This window comes from Argentina anserina, chromosome 1, assembly GCF_933775445.1.
Source record: "Argentina anserina chromosome 1, drPotAnse1.1, whole genome shotgun sequence".
Lineage (NCBI taxonomy): Eukaryota > Viridiplantae > Streptophyta > Magnoliopsida > Rosales > Rosaceae > Argentina > Argentina anserina.
Window position 1 is genome coordinate 12,312,684 of NC_065872.1, and position 14,747 is coordinate 12,327,430.

Consider the following 14,747-nt stretch of genomic DNA (forward strand, 5'->3'; position numbering starts at 1 on the left):
GGTAAAATTGAGCATATGAGAAAAGTTGGTCCGTTCTCGCACTCATGCTGTAATTCTCTCGTTTTGGCTTTTACTGGTTTACACAGTTAGTGGAGAACGTAATACTGGTGTCTGTGTGGCTAGTTGGCCTTGAGCAACTCTCCAAATCCAGCAAGTCATGAGTCGACTGGCATAATGAGGCAGAGATGAAGATGGAAGATCGATTATGATAAAACGAATATGAGGTATTCTAAAGTATCTTTTGTTTTGATTTTGTTCTAGTCTGGATTTAACAATGTGGTAGCACATCACCTTGCTCAAGTTGAAGTCATATGATCGATGGGTATTGCTGTATTCTACAGGATGCATTGGACATTGTCTTTTTTGAACTTGTATAAACAAGAACAGAAACAAAATGTTCGACAATTCTGATGGTTATGTACCATGAACAAAAAGTTCAAAATCACAAAAGACATTTGTGCATATTAGATTGAATATTATAACCTGTCGGATAAGATATAGGTAATATTTACATGAACTGTAATTCCTTAACAATTATGTAACTCCATCTGATCATTCTGATGTATCACTTCCGCAACATCTTCATAAAATAATGCAATTGTACTTTTTTTTCTTGGTCTCTATACCGTCGGCACACAACTGCTACAAATTAAATGTGTCACTAAGCTCATGCAAATGATAAAGAAAAATGCATGATTATGACGTGACCCGTCTAAGTGTTTTTTTTTTTGGGTACAAACCTGTCAAGTATTATTTGTTACATGATATTCTTTTCTTGAGCAGAAGTAATTTTGACATATAAATTCCATACTTGCGCTTCAATAGAACTTGTACAACAAACAAAACGATGATCCCTGAGTGACCAGTTGGCTTAGAGTTAGTCTCTCTAACCAGCTGGTCGCCAGTTCAACTGGCAAATGGGTTTGAGGGGAAACAAATTGGAAATTGGTGTCTGTTACTCTGCTTGCTACTCTGTTTTTCCTTTCCTTTCCTTTTTCTTAAACACAATTAGTAACTTACTATGAGTTTAAGGCGTTAGGGAAGATAAATAAAAAACCCTAAATCTCTCTCTCTCCCTCTCTGACCTGGAGAGGCGGCCTCTTCCCCCTCCAACTCTTTGTCCGGTGGCACTCAGTTGCTTGGCTGGCCTCCCGGCTAGGAACAATTTCATCCATCGACATCCTCAGATCTGGAATGCTTGCTTTTAACTTTTTATCTCAGCTTGTTGTTCTTGGGTCTTGGTTTCAGATGTGGTACGTTGTTCGCTCCTGACGAGCATAGTTTTGTTGTTGGTGGTTATCATCAGCGACAGTGTCGTGTTGGGGGTTCTTACGACGTCGATCCAGGCCTTGCTTCCTAGGAAAGCAGTGGTTTCTATCTTGGCTTCTCGGGGCAACGTGCTTTATCAGATGTTGGTCTTGATCGGAGCGGTGGTCACGTCGGGCAGAGCTACACTTGCGCACACGGCGGTGAAGATGACGAAAGCTTGGGCTGGGCTGATTGGGTTTCTAGTTGGTTGGCCTTTCTAGGATTTTGGTTGAGGTCTATTATGGGTCATAAATAACTAAGCTACATGCATGTGCTTTGTGAGAGATCAGGATCATTCCTCCGGCATGGTAAGGAAGCCTCATTCTGCCTCAGTGAGAGATCAGGATCATTTGACTGAGAGCACTCGTTTATGAACAGAATGGCATCTAACAAACTCTTTCACAAAACCAAGCATGCGGTAAGCCTGAGCTCTTCTCCAGAGACTTTTGGCATGACCTGTGAAAAAGAAGTGTACATGTAGCATAACTAATCGCAGCCAAACGACTGTTCCAACAGAAAATGACACTGAGCCCAATTATTGTAAAGAACAACTCTTTCCTTTTTGGATCTTATTGGACACAATGCTAATGCTTCCGAGTATTTTGATGCAGCTTCAGAAATGAAAACAGGGAATCCCTTTTTTTTATTCTGCTACTGAAAGAGACAGAGTTATGACCAGTCCCTTGTGACTGGATTGATAATGGAATCTCCTGGTTCTTGTTATCACCCATAGTTGAAATATCCGCAAGGTCAACAAATGCAGGTACAGCCTCATCAATCACCTGGATAATGGTTTCAGGAAATTTAGGTACTATGTATTATGATGCACAGATATTTGATATAGTACTAAAATGAAGTTGATGGAGTTATGATGTGCAAACTAAAACTTAGCATGGAAAATTTGATCAAGTATCAATTACATTCAGGCCTTTGATAGCTTCTCACTTGGGACAATGTTTACATTATCTACTTTTGACATTTAAATCCTCCTTCCCATATCTAGGTTATAATGTATAGATCATTTCCACAAAATTTCAACCGATACAATTTTTTTCACCATTAGTGATTCAATATTTAAGTATGCTATTTAAGATCATCTCTACAAAATTTCATCTAATTCGGACATCGTTAAGGTATTGAAATTATATTAAATCAATGAATGAACTAAAAATGTTCAACATGAACCGTTCGTGTAAATCTCAATTTTATAACCTCAAACCATTGTCGAATTAGATGAAACTTTGTAGAGATGATCTTGAATAGCATACCTAAATATTGAATCACTAATGGTGAAAAAAATTGACCGAAAAGTGTGCCTAAATATATATATATATATATATATATATATATATAATGGTCCAACAGGTCTTAAATTTGCACATATGATGTAACATCAAAGACAGAAAAACACATGTTAAACAAGAAACAGATTGTATTATAGGTAAGTGTAAAGACTGTGAACCATAAATTCATGTTCTTAAGACAGGAATATTAAAGCCACATACCAGGGATCATGACAAAATTGCTAGAAAACTCAAATCAACAGTAACAAGTGTATGCAATATGCACAAACAACTGCAAAACCAACAAAGTAAAATATACCTTATGACATGTCCTATGGGTCTTGAAGTAACCAGAGAAGACAATCAATAGCTATTTACTACCAATCATCTGACGACCGATAAATATTACACAACACTCTGATACTCTACCCAGCTTATGACGACAAATTATTCTTACTAAACCAATACCAGCTGGTGAGTTTTCATTGACAAGCCCACCCCACATTCCAGGTAGATTTGTTTGGTTTGCATATGGGTGGAAGAAATTCCAGTTTGAAGGCAAAGCAGTTAGTGAGCTGGAGACACCGGCATTGCAACTGACTTTCCCATTTTTCAGCCTCTCTGAACTCCATTTCGACATCTCCCATGCCACGGGTGAGCGGATCACAGTGACGACTTAATTTCTGTTCAACATGACTAGCTAAAGCATGAAATGTGCTGGCATAAGTAGCCAGGTGGCCTAAGGCTCGAAAGCCACTCTCTGTTCAACCCGCGTTAACCATCCTCTCAAAAGTTCAACTAAGGGAGCAATTACCCTGGAATGAACAGAGCTTTTTGCAAAATTATTCCATGTTCATAGTGCATGAACCAATTATGTAAGCTGCATAATGAGGAATGTATATATATTGTGGTGATGAGAAAGCTACAAACGTTTCTTTAGACCCTTCCATATCAGTGAAGCCATACATAAAGATACCAAGCTCGATGAACTCAGGGCCATTTGGATGTGTCATGGCAGTGTTCCAAAGGCCACTGGTAAGAAAAACCTGACCATCATCCTCCTGTATAGGAAGTCTCTGACAAATTTTCGGAGTACTCGCTCGTTGCTTACTTGGATTCCCTTCCTTCATCACACAAAAGAAGTATCCTGGGTGAGAACATCAGGAAGACGCTTTATTCATATCCAGATTGCAAGGTTAATCTCACAAAAATCAGGGCCACTCAAACAGGAATAATTTGATTCCTATTTCCTACTTGTAAACGTCTTCAAATTCATCTAAGCATTGCCTCTCTATGACAACCTATTTTTGCAACCACCGGATTTGTACAACCACCGAAAATTTATCAGAAGCCCCTAAACCATTCACATAGATCACCCTGAAGGTATTCTACAATCCTAGTAACCATTTGAGTTAGTACCCCATATCTGTTATCACCCCTCGTGTAAACCATTCACCTCCCTCTCTTCGCCTAATTGATCCCACAAAACAATCACTTCTTAGTAATGTGTAATGACTAATGAGTAATGAGTCAAGACCACCAATTTTCATTATACCTCATAGCTTTACTTAATGCCCACAGTTTGTTCTTAACCAACCTTAATCTAAAACCCCTTAGACTCCTTAGGCCTCTTTCAAAATCATGATTCTAAAACTCCCTCTGCAAAACTCCAATACTTTCTACATTATCAAAAGCTTAAATTTTATAAACACCCAAGTTCAGAATCAAAAACCCACCAAACTACAACAAACCTTTCCAAACCAAATAAAATTCAACCAATAGCACTTCCACAAACCACCATTTATAACAAAAACAAAATAAAGAGTTTGAGAACCAAAACACATACCTGAAAGCAAAAACAATCTTCTTTAAGATATGAACTCCCACTGGAGTTATTGTGAAAATTCTGAACCAAAATGACAAAAGTGCTTTCTGGGTAACCCAAAAGCTGCTTCCTGTTGCTATGTTCTTGCTTCCCAACAACAAAAGCAGTACAGAAGTGTGTGTCATTGTGTGCGGAAGCTGGGAGGAGATTGAAAACGACTGTGTTTTAAAGGGTTCTCAGTTTTTGGGGGTGGAGCTCTGTTGGCACCCCTACTAGCACAGAGCTAGTATGGCATGCCACCGAGCATAAGCATCACTCTCTAGGAGGATCTACAAATCACTATGTGGCTCAACCATGATATTCATAGCGTACCTCGTCATACAAGCTTTCCAATGATAGTCGGAACTCACCAAGACACCACCGGGAAGTCACCTTTCCGACCTCATCAAGATGACTCCATAGTAAGCCTAGAGGGGCACTTGTCCCACATTGAAGAATATGTAAATGAGAGGGGTTCCCTCACCTATAAAAGGGACCCATCATCCCACTTAGAGAGAGGATCACTACATGTATAACTTAAGGCTATTTGCCAATACTAGTGGATTCAAGTGGACGTAGCCTACCCCAAGAGAGGGAGGTGAACCACTATACCTCTCGTGTCAAACTAACACTCACTAATAGCTAACCGTGTGATCAATCACCCATCTGGTAATCACTACGTTAACATTGGCGCCGTCTGTGGGAAGCTGACAATTAGCTTCGTCACTCCCCACCAACAGACCTCCCACGGTCCCCCACACCCCACAGTGCATGAGCTCACTACGGAGCAGTCAGATTTAAAAAAAAAAAAAATTTTTGACCCTCCCGTGGTCCATGCCTTCCACGGTCACGTTCTTCCACACTCATCCTAGCACGGTGGACGTTCTTCCACGCTCCTGCTAGAGTAGCACGTGATTGCTAGCACGGTGCAAGATTGCTATCGTAGTCCTACAACTGCTAGCGTAGTACATGAGCCGTAGTACGTGACTTCTAGCACGGTGCACAACTAGTCCCGTAGTCCCACGACTGCTAGCATAGTACGCGACTGCTAGCACGGTGCACGGCTAGTCCCGTAGTCCCACGAATGCTAGCGTAGTACATGACTGCTAGCGTAGTACGCGACTGCTAGCATGGTGCAAGACTGTTATCGTAGTCCCTTGACTACTAGAACAGTACGTGACTGCTAGCACGGTGCACGGCTGCTCCCGTAGTCCCATGACATGCTCCCATAGTTCCACGGTGGAACTCCACGGTCCTACTCCACAGTCGGCTTTTATAGTCCTGCTCTACGGTTGACTTCGCAGCCTTCCGTAGTCGCCAGAGAAAAGAAATCATTGGCACAACGGGACTTGCTGGCAAAGCCAACCAACCCGCAACAAACCACTACCATAACACAGAGAATTGAAAGGAAAATCTCTTCAAACCGGACATCTCCTCACTCAAATCCAAAGCGGCTACTTGCAATCATCCCCCGCGCAAAGGAGCGTCATGCTTGGACACCTCCAACATGATTTTGGTACTTGCATAAAGCGCAACTCCACTCCACATCGGCATAAGATAAGTAAAATGCTATGCCTCCCTACTCCTACTGTAGAGTTGATTATTACCATATCTTAGCATGATTTTATTACGCTATAAAGCATGCCTACAACATACCGCACTTGATATACATGCCCGCATGGTTTTCACGCATTGGCTACAACACTTTGTAGAGTTAGCTAGCAATGGCACTTAGCCATATCTTATATACTTAGAAAATGTGTGACGCACACACTTGAATGTCTAACTTGATTGTGCTAATGAAACTAGGAATTTTTCTAACCATTGTTCAGGAGAACAATTAAATTCCTTATGCAGACTGTTTCATCACAGAACACTCAAGACGTCCTACGCGTAACGCCTATCTACGCTATGATGGATGCACTACGCCCAAAAGGGCTCAAGCCGCGTAAATACGCGCACTACGCCCAAGAGGGCTCAAGACGTCCTACGCGTAACGCTTATCTACGCTATGATGGATGCACTACGCCCAAAAGGGCTCAAGCCGCGTAAATACGCGCACTACGCCCAAGAGGGCTCAAGACGTCCTACGCGTAACGCTTATCTACGCTATGATGGATGCACTACGCCCAAAATGGCTCAAGCCGCGTAAATACGCGCACTACGCCCAAGAGGGCTCAAGACGTCTTACGCGTAACGCCTATCTACGCTATGATGGATGCACTACGCCCAAAAGGGCTCAAGCCGCGTAAATACGCGCACTACGCCCAAGAGGGCTCAAGACGTCCTACGCGTAACGCTTATCTACGCTATGATGGATGCACTACGCCCAAAAGGGCTCAAGCCGCGTAAATACGCGCACTACGCCCAAGAGGGCTCAAGACGTCCTACGCGTAACGCTTATCTACGCTATGATGGATGCACTACGCCCAAAAGGGCTCAAGCCGCGTAAATACGCGCACTACACCTAAGAGGGCTCAAGAAGTCCTACGGCTCAAGATATCCTACGCGTAACGCCTATCTACGCTACGATGGATGCACTACGCCTAAGAGGGCTCAAGCCGCGTAAATACGCGCACTACGCCCAAGAGGGCTCAAGACGTCCTACGCGTAACGCCTATCTACGCTAAGATGGATGCACTACGCCCAAGAGGGCTCTAAGACGTCCTACGCGTAACGCCTATCTACGCTACGATGGATGCACTACGCCCAAGAGGGCTCAAACCGCGTCAATACGCGCACTACGCCCAAAAGGGCTCAAGCTGTCCTACGCGCAAAGCACACTGCTTAGAGAACGCACTACACCTAAGAGGGATCGACATCCTACGCGTAAAGCTCACTACGCTACGATAGTAGCTTTACGCTCGAATGTCAACGCCAAAAAGACGTCATACGCGTAGCCTATTACGCTATGATTGACACCACGCTCGAATGTCAACGCCAAAAAGACGTCATACGCGTAGCCTATTACGCTATGATTGACACCACGCTCTAATTCAACGCCAAAAAGACGTCATACGCGTAACCTATTACGCTATGATTGACGCACCACGCTCTAATTCAACGTCCAAAAGACATCCTACACGTAGGTCACTACGCTAAGATGGATGCACAACGCTCTATGTCAGCGCTCAGACGTCCTACGTGCAAAATTTTGCACTAAGATGGACACATTACGCCCGCAGTGGCTCAACGCCGTCCTACGCACACTGCAATATAGGACGCACCAGCCTATAGAGGTCTCACTAGCCTTCAAAGGCCATATTGGCATATAAAAGCCACACTCACCCGTAGCGGCCATATTAGTCCAAAGCGCCATCACGCTAGGCTACTTCGCCTAAGCACACCGCACACATAAGCCATATCACTCGAAACCGCCTCGCTGACTAGGGGTTTCGGGGACTTACGCACACTCGCGTACTATATCATATTCGGGACCATACATACACACGCATCATCATGTGTCAAACACACATCGCGCCCATACATTGTTATGCTATCCATAACAACAGACATACTTCGTGCACATATGCTTTTATCTTTGTTTTACAGGTTTGAGAGTCTCTTCTTGCTTAAGGAGTTCGGGGACTGGTAGGGGTATGCCACCGCCCGGACACTTATGCTCGGTGACATGTTGATTGATAAACTCCCCAAGCAAGAAGTTCCTCTTACTTAGGGACTGCGGGGGGACATGTTGGCACCCCTACTAGCACAGAGCTAGTATGGCATGCCACCGAGCATAAGCATCACTCTCTAGGAGGATCTACAAATCACTATGTGGCTCAACCATGATATTCATAGCGTACCTCGTCATACAAGCTTTCCAATGATAGTCGGAACTCACCAAGACACCACCGGGAAGTCACCTTTCCGACCTCATCAAGATGACTCCATAGTAAGCCTAGAGGGGCACTTGTCCCACATTGAAGAATATGTAAATGAGAGGGGTTCCCTCACCTATAAAAGGGACCCATCATCCCACTTAGAGATGGGATCACTACATGTATAACTTAAGGCTATTTGCCAATACTAGTGGATTCAAGTGGACGTAGCCTACCCCAAGAGAGGGAGGTGAACCACTATACCTCTCGTGTCAAACTAACACTCACTAATAGCTAACCGTGTGATCAATCACCCATCTGGTAATCACTACGTTAACAAGCTCCTTACTATAATGACGTCATTTATTTTAATATAATAACGTTACGTATGTACTACAGTTGAAGCAAGACTTCTTGTATGAGCATTATAGTGATTATACTGATGAGCTTGGCACATATATGCAGGGTCAACGAGTTAATGAGAAATTGATGAATATTTATGGGGTTGTGTTTTAGAAGTTAAAGCTTGGACACTCTCTCTACTAGGGTCGGGGCATTTTGTCCCGAAATCCCGGTCTCGTCCCGGTTTCGTCTCTAAATTTGCAGAGACGAGGACGGGATGTATGTTGAAAAATGTACATCTCGTCCCGGTCTCGTTTTGAAATAACGGGACATGATTGAGATTAACTTAATAAGGCTCGTTCAATCCCGTTTTGTCTCATATTAATATAAAACTAAAATAACTGGTATATATATATATTTCATCTCGACCGTTAAATTGATTAAAAAAATATTAGGTTAACAACAACTACAACCCCTAAGAGTTTATTTTACCCTTTCAAAAAAAAAAAGAGTTTATTTTGCTTCTCTAAACATTAGGTAAACTATTGTTATTTAAGATATATAGTCTTTATTGATTATCTAGTAATAGATTTAAACAAGATATGCATCTAAAGTTAACTAGCAAGTAGAATTGAACTTGTTATAGTGTATATGGTAATTGATTAATTCTTCATTCTAAGATAATTATTGCATTATTTTACAAATATCATTTTAAGCCCGTTTTGGTCCCGATCCCGTCCTGATCCTGAACGAGACACGGATCCAGCAAGATCACTTTTAGAAACACATAATCTCGTCTCATCCCTTATTTTAAATTAGGGAACGAGACCGAAATTCACCTAATCATGACCCGTCCCGGCCCATGCCCATCCATACTCTCTACTCTAGTGTGACTTGGTGTTTACGTTTGTTGCTAAATTGTGGAAAGTGACCTAGTAGTTGGGGATTGCTCATAGAACTTGAAAGGGTCTCAACCTTGGAAGGCCGAGGTCGTGGCCATCGAAGATCAAGGATCACTTAGCTTAAGACGATCATCATTCTCTTATTTAAGGTGATTTTAGTAGCAGATACATAGTTACATACTAGTGATACTACCATATGAGTTCTCACAGCTCGCTAATCATGCCTTTTTGCAATTTTCTACCTCTGGCAATAACCTTGTGTTGGTAAAAGTTTTTGTTTGGTTTCTCCTAGACCCGTCAGGATTCTTATTATTATTATATCATTGTGTTGAAGCTTGTGGCCCATGAAGATTGAGGCCCATGATCTTCATAAGAAGTCTAATTGTAATATTTTTTTGTTCTTGTTCATGCATCGTCTGTATATGCATTGTTACAAACTAATCTGTCATAAATCATGCATCTACATACACATTTGTTTTTACTTACCAACTCTTCCTTAAAAATCTTGTATATTTTAAAGATTGTGTTCCCACCGGTTCCTTGTCTTTGACATAAATCATCTTTGATTTCTAGAGATATTTGTGATCTCTTGTTTCTCAGATCTTGTCATTTGTAAATCTTTAGCACTCATTGTCTATATTTTATACTGAGTCATCTTTTGTAGTACATAGTAAATACCATTTGGTTTTCAACCATGGTTTTCTTATAGTTTCGTTAGTTTCTCTATGCCTCTTGGTTTGGTTTTGGTGAGTTGTTTAGATCAGTTTGTTCGTAGGCTTCCATGAAGCCTCTTGTTCTCTGTGCCTATAAATAGAGAGCATAGCCCTCTTACCAGACATGGTTCTTGACTGAACTCTCTTTTCATCAACTAAGTTTTGCATGTCTTTAGCTTGTTTTATTTTATTAAGTGTGTCTCTTATTTCATCTTAGGCCTTAGTGTCTAGTTCTTTATTTGTGTCAATTTATGTTGATAAAAATCTACTGTTTAATCATTCATACACTTGCATGCCATGATGTTGTGATTGATGATGCAACAAGTTGAAAAATTGGTGATGATCTGGTGTAACATGCAGGTTGCTATAATCAAGTCATAATTTATTTGTGAGATCTTTAAGCTTTGTAAACACTTGTAGTGTAAAGTGAGATAGAACAGTTGAGAGACTAGTTTAGTCTGATGCAGGATATAAACATGGTTTGTTATCCCTGGTACTGTAAGCTTGTACTGAAGTGTGTTGCATAGTGAAGAGATTTGCTTTTTAAGAGTAGGGCACGCAGTTTTTCTCTATGCATTTAAGGTTTTTGCGAGTACAAAACATCACAGTGTTGTGTTTGCTTTTATATTTTTGTTACCAACAAATCGTATAAGTAATAATCAGGATAGCGTTCTTTATTGCTATCCCCGAGTCTTATTCAACCCCTCTAGGACCTTCACCTTGTTGCCTTTTCTGTACCAACATTGAAAACTAAACTATAAACTGAACAGTATCTACCTACTACTCAATTATGCTGAAAGGTTGATTATAGCCGAAAAGATCAGCCCCTAATCGGGCTTTCGTTTAATTTCCAAACAAAAGCCGAATGACGGGGGGGGGGGGGGGGGGGGGGGACTGAGGACCCAACTGACAGTCTGATGAAATTAGATAACTTTACTCAATCATGCATCTATGTATTAATTTTGGATCATAATCATTAACCCTAGCTTACCCTTTCCTGGTTAAAATCTCAAGCAGCATCATTTTCAAATCATCATCTATGCCCTTATAGGAGCTCATAACCTGATCGAAAGGTAGGGCATCAAAATGAAGGAGAATGAGCAAATTTGATCCATGTATAATCCCAGCTAGATCAAGCAACATTTAGCGTGGATACTCCATCGATCGATTGTTCTACGTACACTGTTCAGTTGTTCTAGTTTTCACCGATCGAGCTCATTTCAGCTCATTTAAGTGAAGGAAGAGCTTGCTATCTTTGCTCACGCACATATTGTCAACTTGTTATTAATATGGCAGGGGGTACTGGGGCAGAGAAGAATAGTAGTTGGCAGTTCACTGTAATAATATTACCATCTATGGAAAGCAACTGTGGATCGAAAAACTGAAACTCTGAAAGAGGCTGACGAAAACGACTGCTGTAAATCCAAATTAAGAGTTTATATATGACTGCAGCAAATATGTCGGTTGCACATTAGGCCACCGACACCAGCTTCCACTTCAATTACCAGTCGGTGCCGCATATTATACATTTGACATTAATATTCTCATTCTCAGCTAGCTTCATGCCTTGTGTTTCTTCTACATAGACCTCGATCTCCTTCATAAATATAATGTTAAAATCATGGACTATATTCCTCAGCTTCTGTGGAGAATACTAGAAACTAATAGTACACCGGAAAATCCTTGTTACCCTCTTAAGTTTGCATTGAAACTTGCACCAACTAATGTGAAAGAGCAAAACAAAAACGAGGAAGCCCCCATGTTTGTTTTCTTCATTTCTTGTTCGTTAGCTCCAAATCTGGTTCAATTCTATTCAACCATAACTATCTAGCTAAACTCTTGACGGTCAAGTACGCACTCTAAAATGTTTGAGAAAAACTTAGGAGGTCAAGATTTTACTTGATCGAGTGCTTCATTCGTTAATTTTCCACGTGAATGGTCTAGTGAACTATGAAAGAAATAAAATTTTGTCTTCAAAGTCACTGGCTTTAATCACATTTTTATATAAACTTATTTTACAGCCTACACTTCGCACCATTTGCCCAAGTTGTGTTAAGATATCTCACTCTACTACCGCTACATATGCGTGTGACAATGTAGCTTGGGGTACCCTAGTCATATCTTAATGTATAACAAAGTAAGAGCCTTATTGATATAACAGGTAGACATGAATTCCACTTGCATACATTCTATATCATATTTCACAACACCATGTGGATGCACTTGCTTGCCCAAATGGTATCATATGTCCGGCCACTTAGAATAAATTCTTCCTACTATAACAAAATATAGAGTGCTAAGATTACAAGAAAGAAATGACAAATTTTTTTTTTTTTTGCTTTTGTGTATCAAGAATTTCTAATATGGTGCTACTTGGATTTTTTTTTGGAACAAACAAAAATTCAGTTCTTCTTGCCCTCTTCACCACCTTCTTCCAAGTAAGCCTTCTTCCTCCTCTCCGCCGTCGCGAACAGACAAATCACAAGGTAACACGTCGCGTATATCGCGTGTACCTTCCAATTAGTCTTCGGCGGCTGGCGGAGCACCGCCCGGTGAAACACCGACATATAATAATGCAGCCCAATAGCGAACCCGACGAAACACTGGGCCAGACCCAACACTTTCGAACCCAGCCCGGAGTCAGTCGAGAAGACCAGGATCAAGTACATGAGAAGAAGAAGAAGATAGAGCACGTAGCCGAGAGTCTGGAGAACTTGGAGGCAGACGTAGGTGGACTGGGAAGTTGCGTAGAAGAACTTGAGGGGCTCGAGACCGGTGACCAAGCAAGAGAGGCAGAGAATGGAGAAGTAGATGGAGAGGTAGACTTGGATGAAGATGAGGAGTTTTTGGAGGGAAAAGTAGGCTTTAATTCTGTTGAAGAGAAGAGAGACTAGGAGCAATGGGATTATTAGGAATGCGCAGGAGACTATGGAAGCAATGGTAGAGGCGTATTTGTTTCCGACGAGAGGTTTGAACCTGGTGGTCATTTGCTTGTTGGCTTTGGTGAGGTAGATTTTTGATGTGGTGGAGATTTTCTCGAGGTCAGGGATGAGGGTTTGCTGGAACTGGCCGGGTAAGTCTGTGAAGTCGGAGACGAAGTCGATGTCGTCCTCTTGTTCGATCCAGCTTGGTTGGATTGGTTTCTTGGTGGGTTTTTTCGGGGTGGGGGTTTTCTCTGTTTTTTGAGGTGGTTTGGAAGTTTGAGGTTGTTTTGTGGTGGTAGGTTTGGTTGTTTTGTTTTTGGGGGAGGCTAATTTAGTTAGATCTGAGGTTTTGGAGGAGAGGGATGATGAAGTGGGTTTGGTGGAGTTTGAGGGTTTGGAAGTGGAGTTGAGCTTCTTGAGGCTAATCTTGATAGAGGGTGATGATGACTTGGTTGAATTGGTGCTTGGCTTGATGAGCTTGGTTTGGTTCTTGGAAGATGATGATGTAGAGGGTTTGATGAGCTTGGTTTGGTTTTTGGAGGATTGGGTTGTGGAAGTAGTGGGGGTCTTGGGTTTGATCTTCTTAGGCTGGACATCTTCATCTTCTTCATCCAATCCCAACATTTTCCTTGATCCCATAAACTGTGATGAGCTGTGAATCCTTGCCACCTTCTCATCTTCTTCTGAGGCACAAAGGAGCAGAGTAGAAGAAAAGAGGAACACAACAAGAGAAATGATCAAAAGTACCTTTCTTGAGTTGAAGTACATGAGTGGAGCCATTTCTTTGCTGAAACCAAGGTCTCTGGGGGGGGGGGGGGGGGGGGGGGTTGTTCAGAGATCTTGGGTTGGAAATGGATCCAGGATTATGTATACAAACAAAGTGACAGAGAGAAAGCAGGCATGAGAATTATATATAAGTGAGAATGAAGAGTGGAGTAAGGAAGACTTTAATGGCAAAGAGATGAGATGAGATGAGATGAGATGAGTCACATGGTGAAAGACTGAAAGTCCAAGTGATTGAGGAGGGAGGAAGAGAAGTGAAGAGCTTTCAGCTCTGTCTCCAATTACGCGGTTTAACAGGTCCCTCTGTGCTTCACTGTTGAAATATTAGTTATATAATTAGGCAGCATTCTTTGATTAATTAAGCTAATTTTCCTGTTGATATTAAGACTAAGACTTTGACATTAAATTGTGTTCAGACAATGACTTCATAGGTCAATAACTACAATCAGTTTGGTCTGTTTTTCTGATTATTGTAGAAGGCTATGCCCACTGAGCAGCCCTAAGTTTGTACTTTGGAAGGTGATGAATGATAAACACATTCTTTTATTTATAACGGTAAAGATGTAAGAAATGTTTTCTGTAATTACATTGTTTGGCCACTCAAACAACTAGTTACACAATCATATCATTCATATGCATCACCCAACAGAAACATTTCTATTTTATGTTTCTTACTCTCGCTAGAGTAAATGTTGAAATTCATTGAAGATTTGGTCGTGAATATGAAACGAGAATGTAAATAATAACCAAGGATAACTAAATAAAAAAGATTAAAGATTAGCTAGAAATTAAGAACAAAGTATATCT

General features: G+C 41.4%; 1 protein-coding gene and 1 pseudogene across 1 annotated transcript; both read right to left on the reverse strand.

Annotated features, from left to right (window-relative positions):
• Nucleotides 1-1,707: 1,707 nt before the first annotated feature.
• LOC126801969 (uncharacterized) lies at nucleotides 1,708-3,772 on the reverse strand (annotated as a pseudogene).
• An 8,589-nt stretch (nucleotides 3,773-12,361) lies between these two features.
• LOC126805104 (uncharacterized) lies at nucleotides 12,362-14,069 on the reverse strand. Its single transcript, XM_050532207.1, has one exon. It carries the CDS (start codon nucleotides 13,935-13,937, stop codon nucleotides 12,636-12,638), a length of 1,302 nt encoding a protein of 433 aa, XP_050388164.1. The 5' UTR covers nucleotides 13,938-14,069; the 3' UTR covers nucleotides 12,362-12,635.
• Between the last annotated feature and the right edge of the window lie 678 nt (nucleotides 14,070-14,747).

Coding starts and splice junctions, on each gene's coding strand:
- LOC126805104 (XM_050532207.1), bottom strand. CDS start 13,937: ATGGCTCCACTCATGTACTTCAACTCAAGAAAGGTACTTTTGATCATT.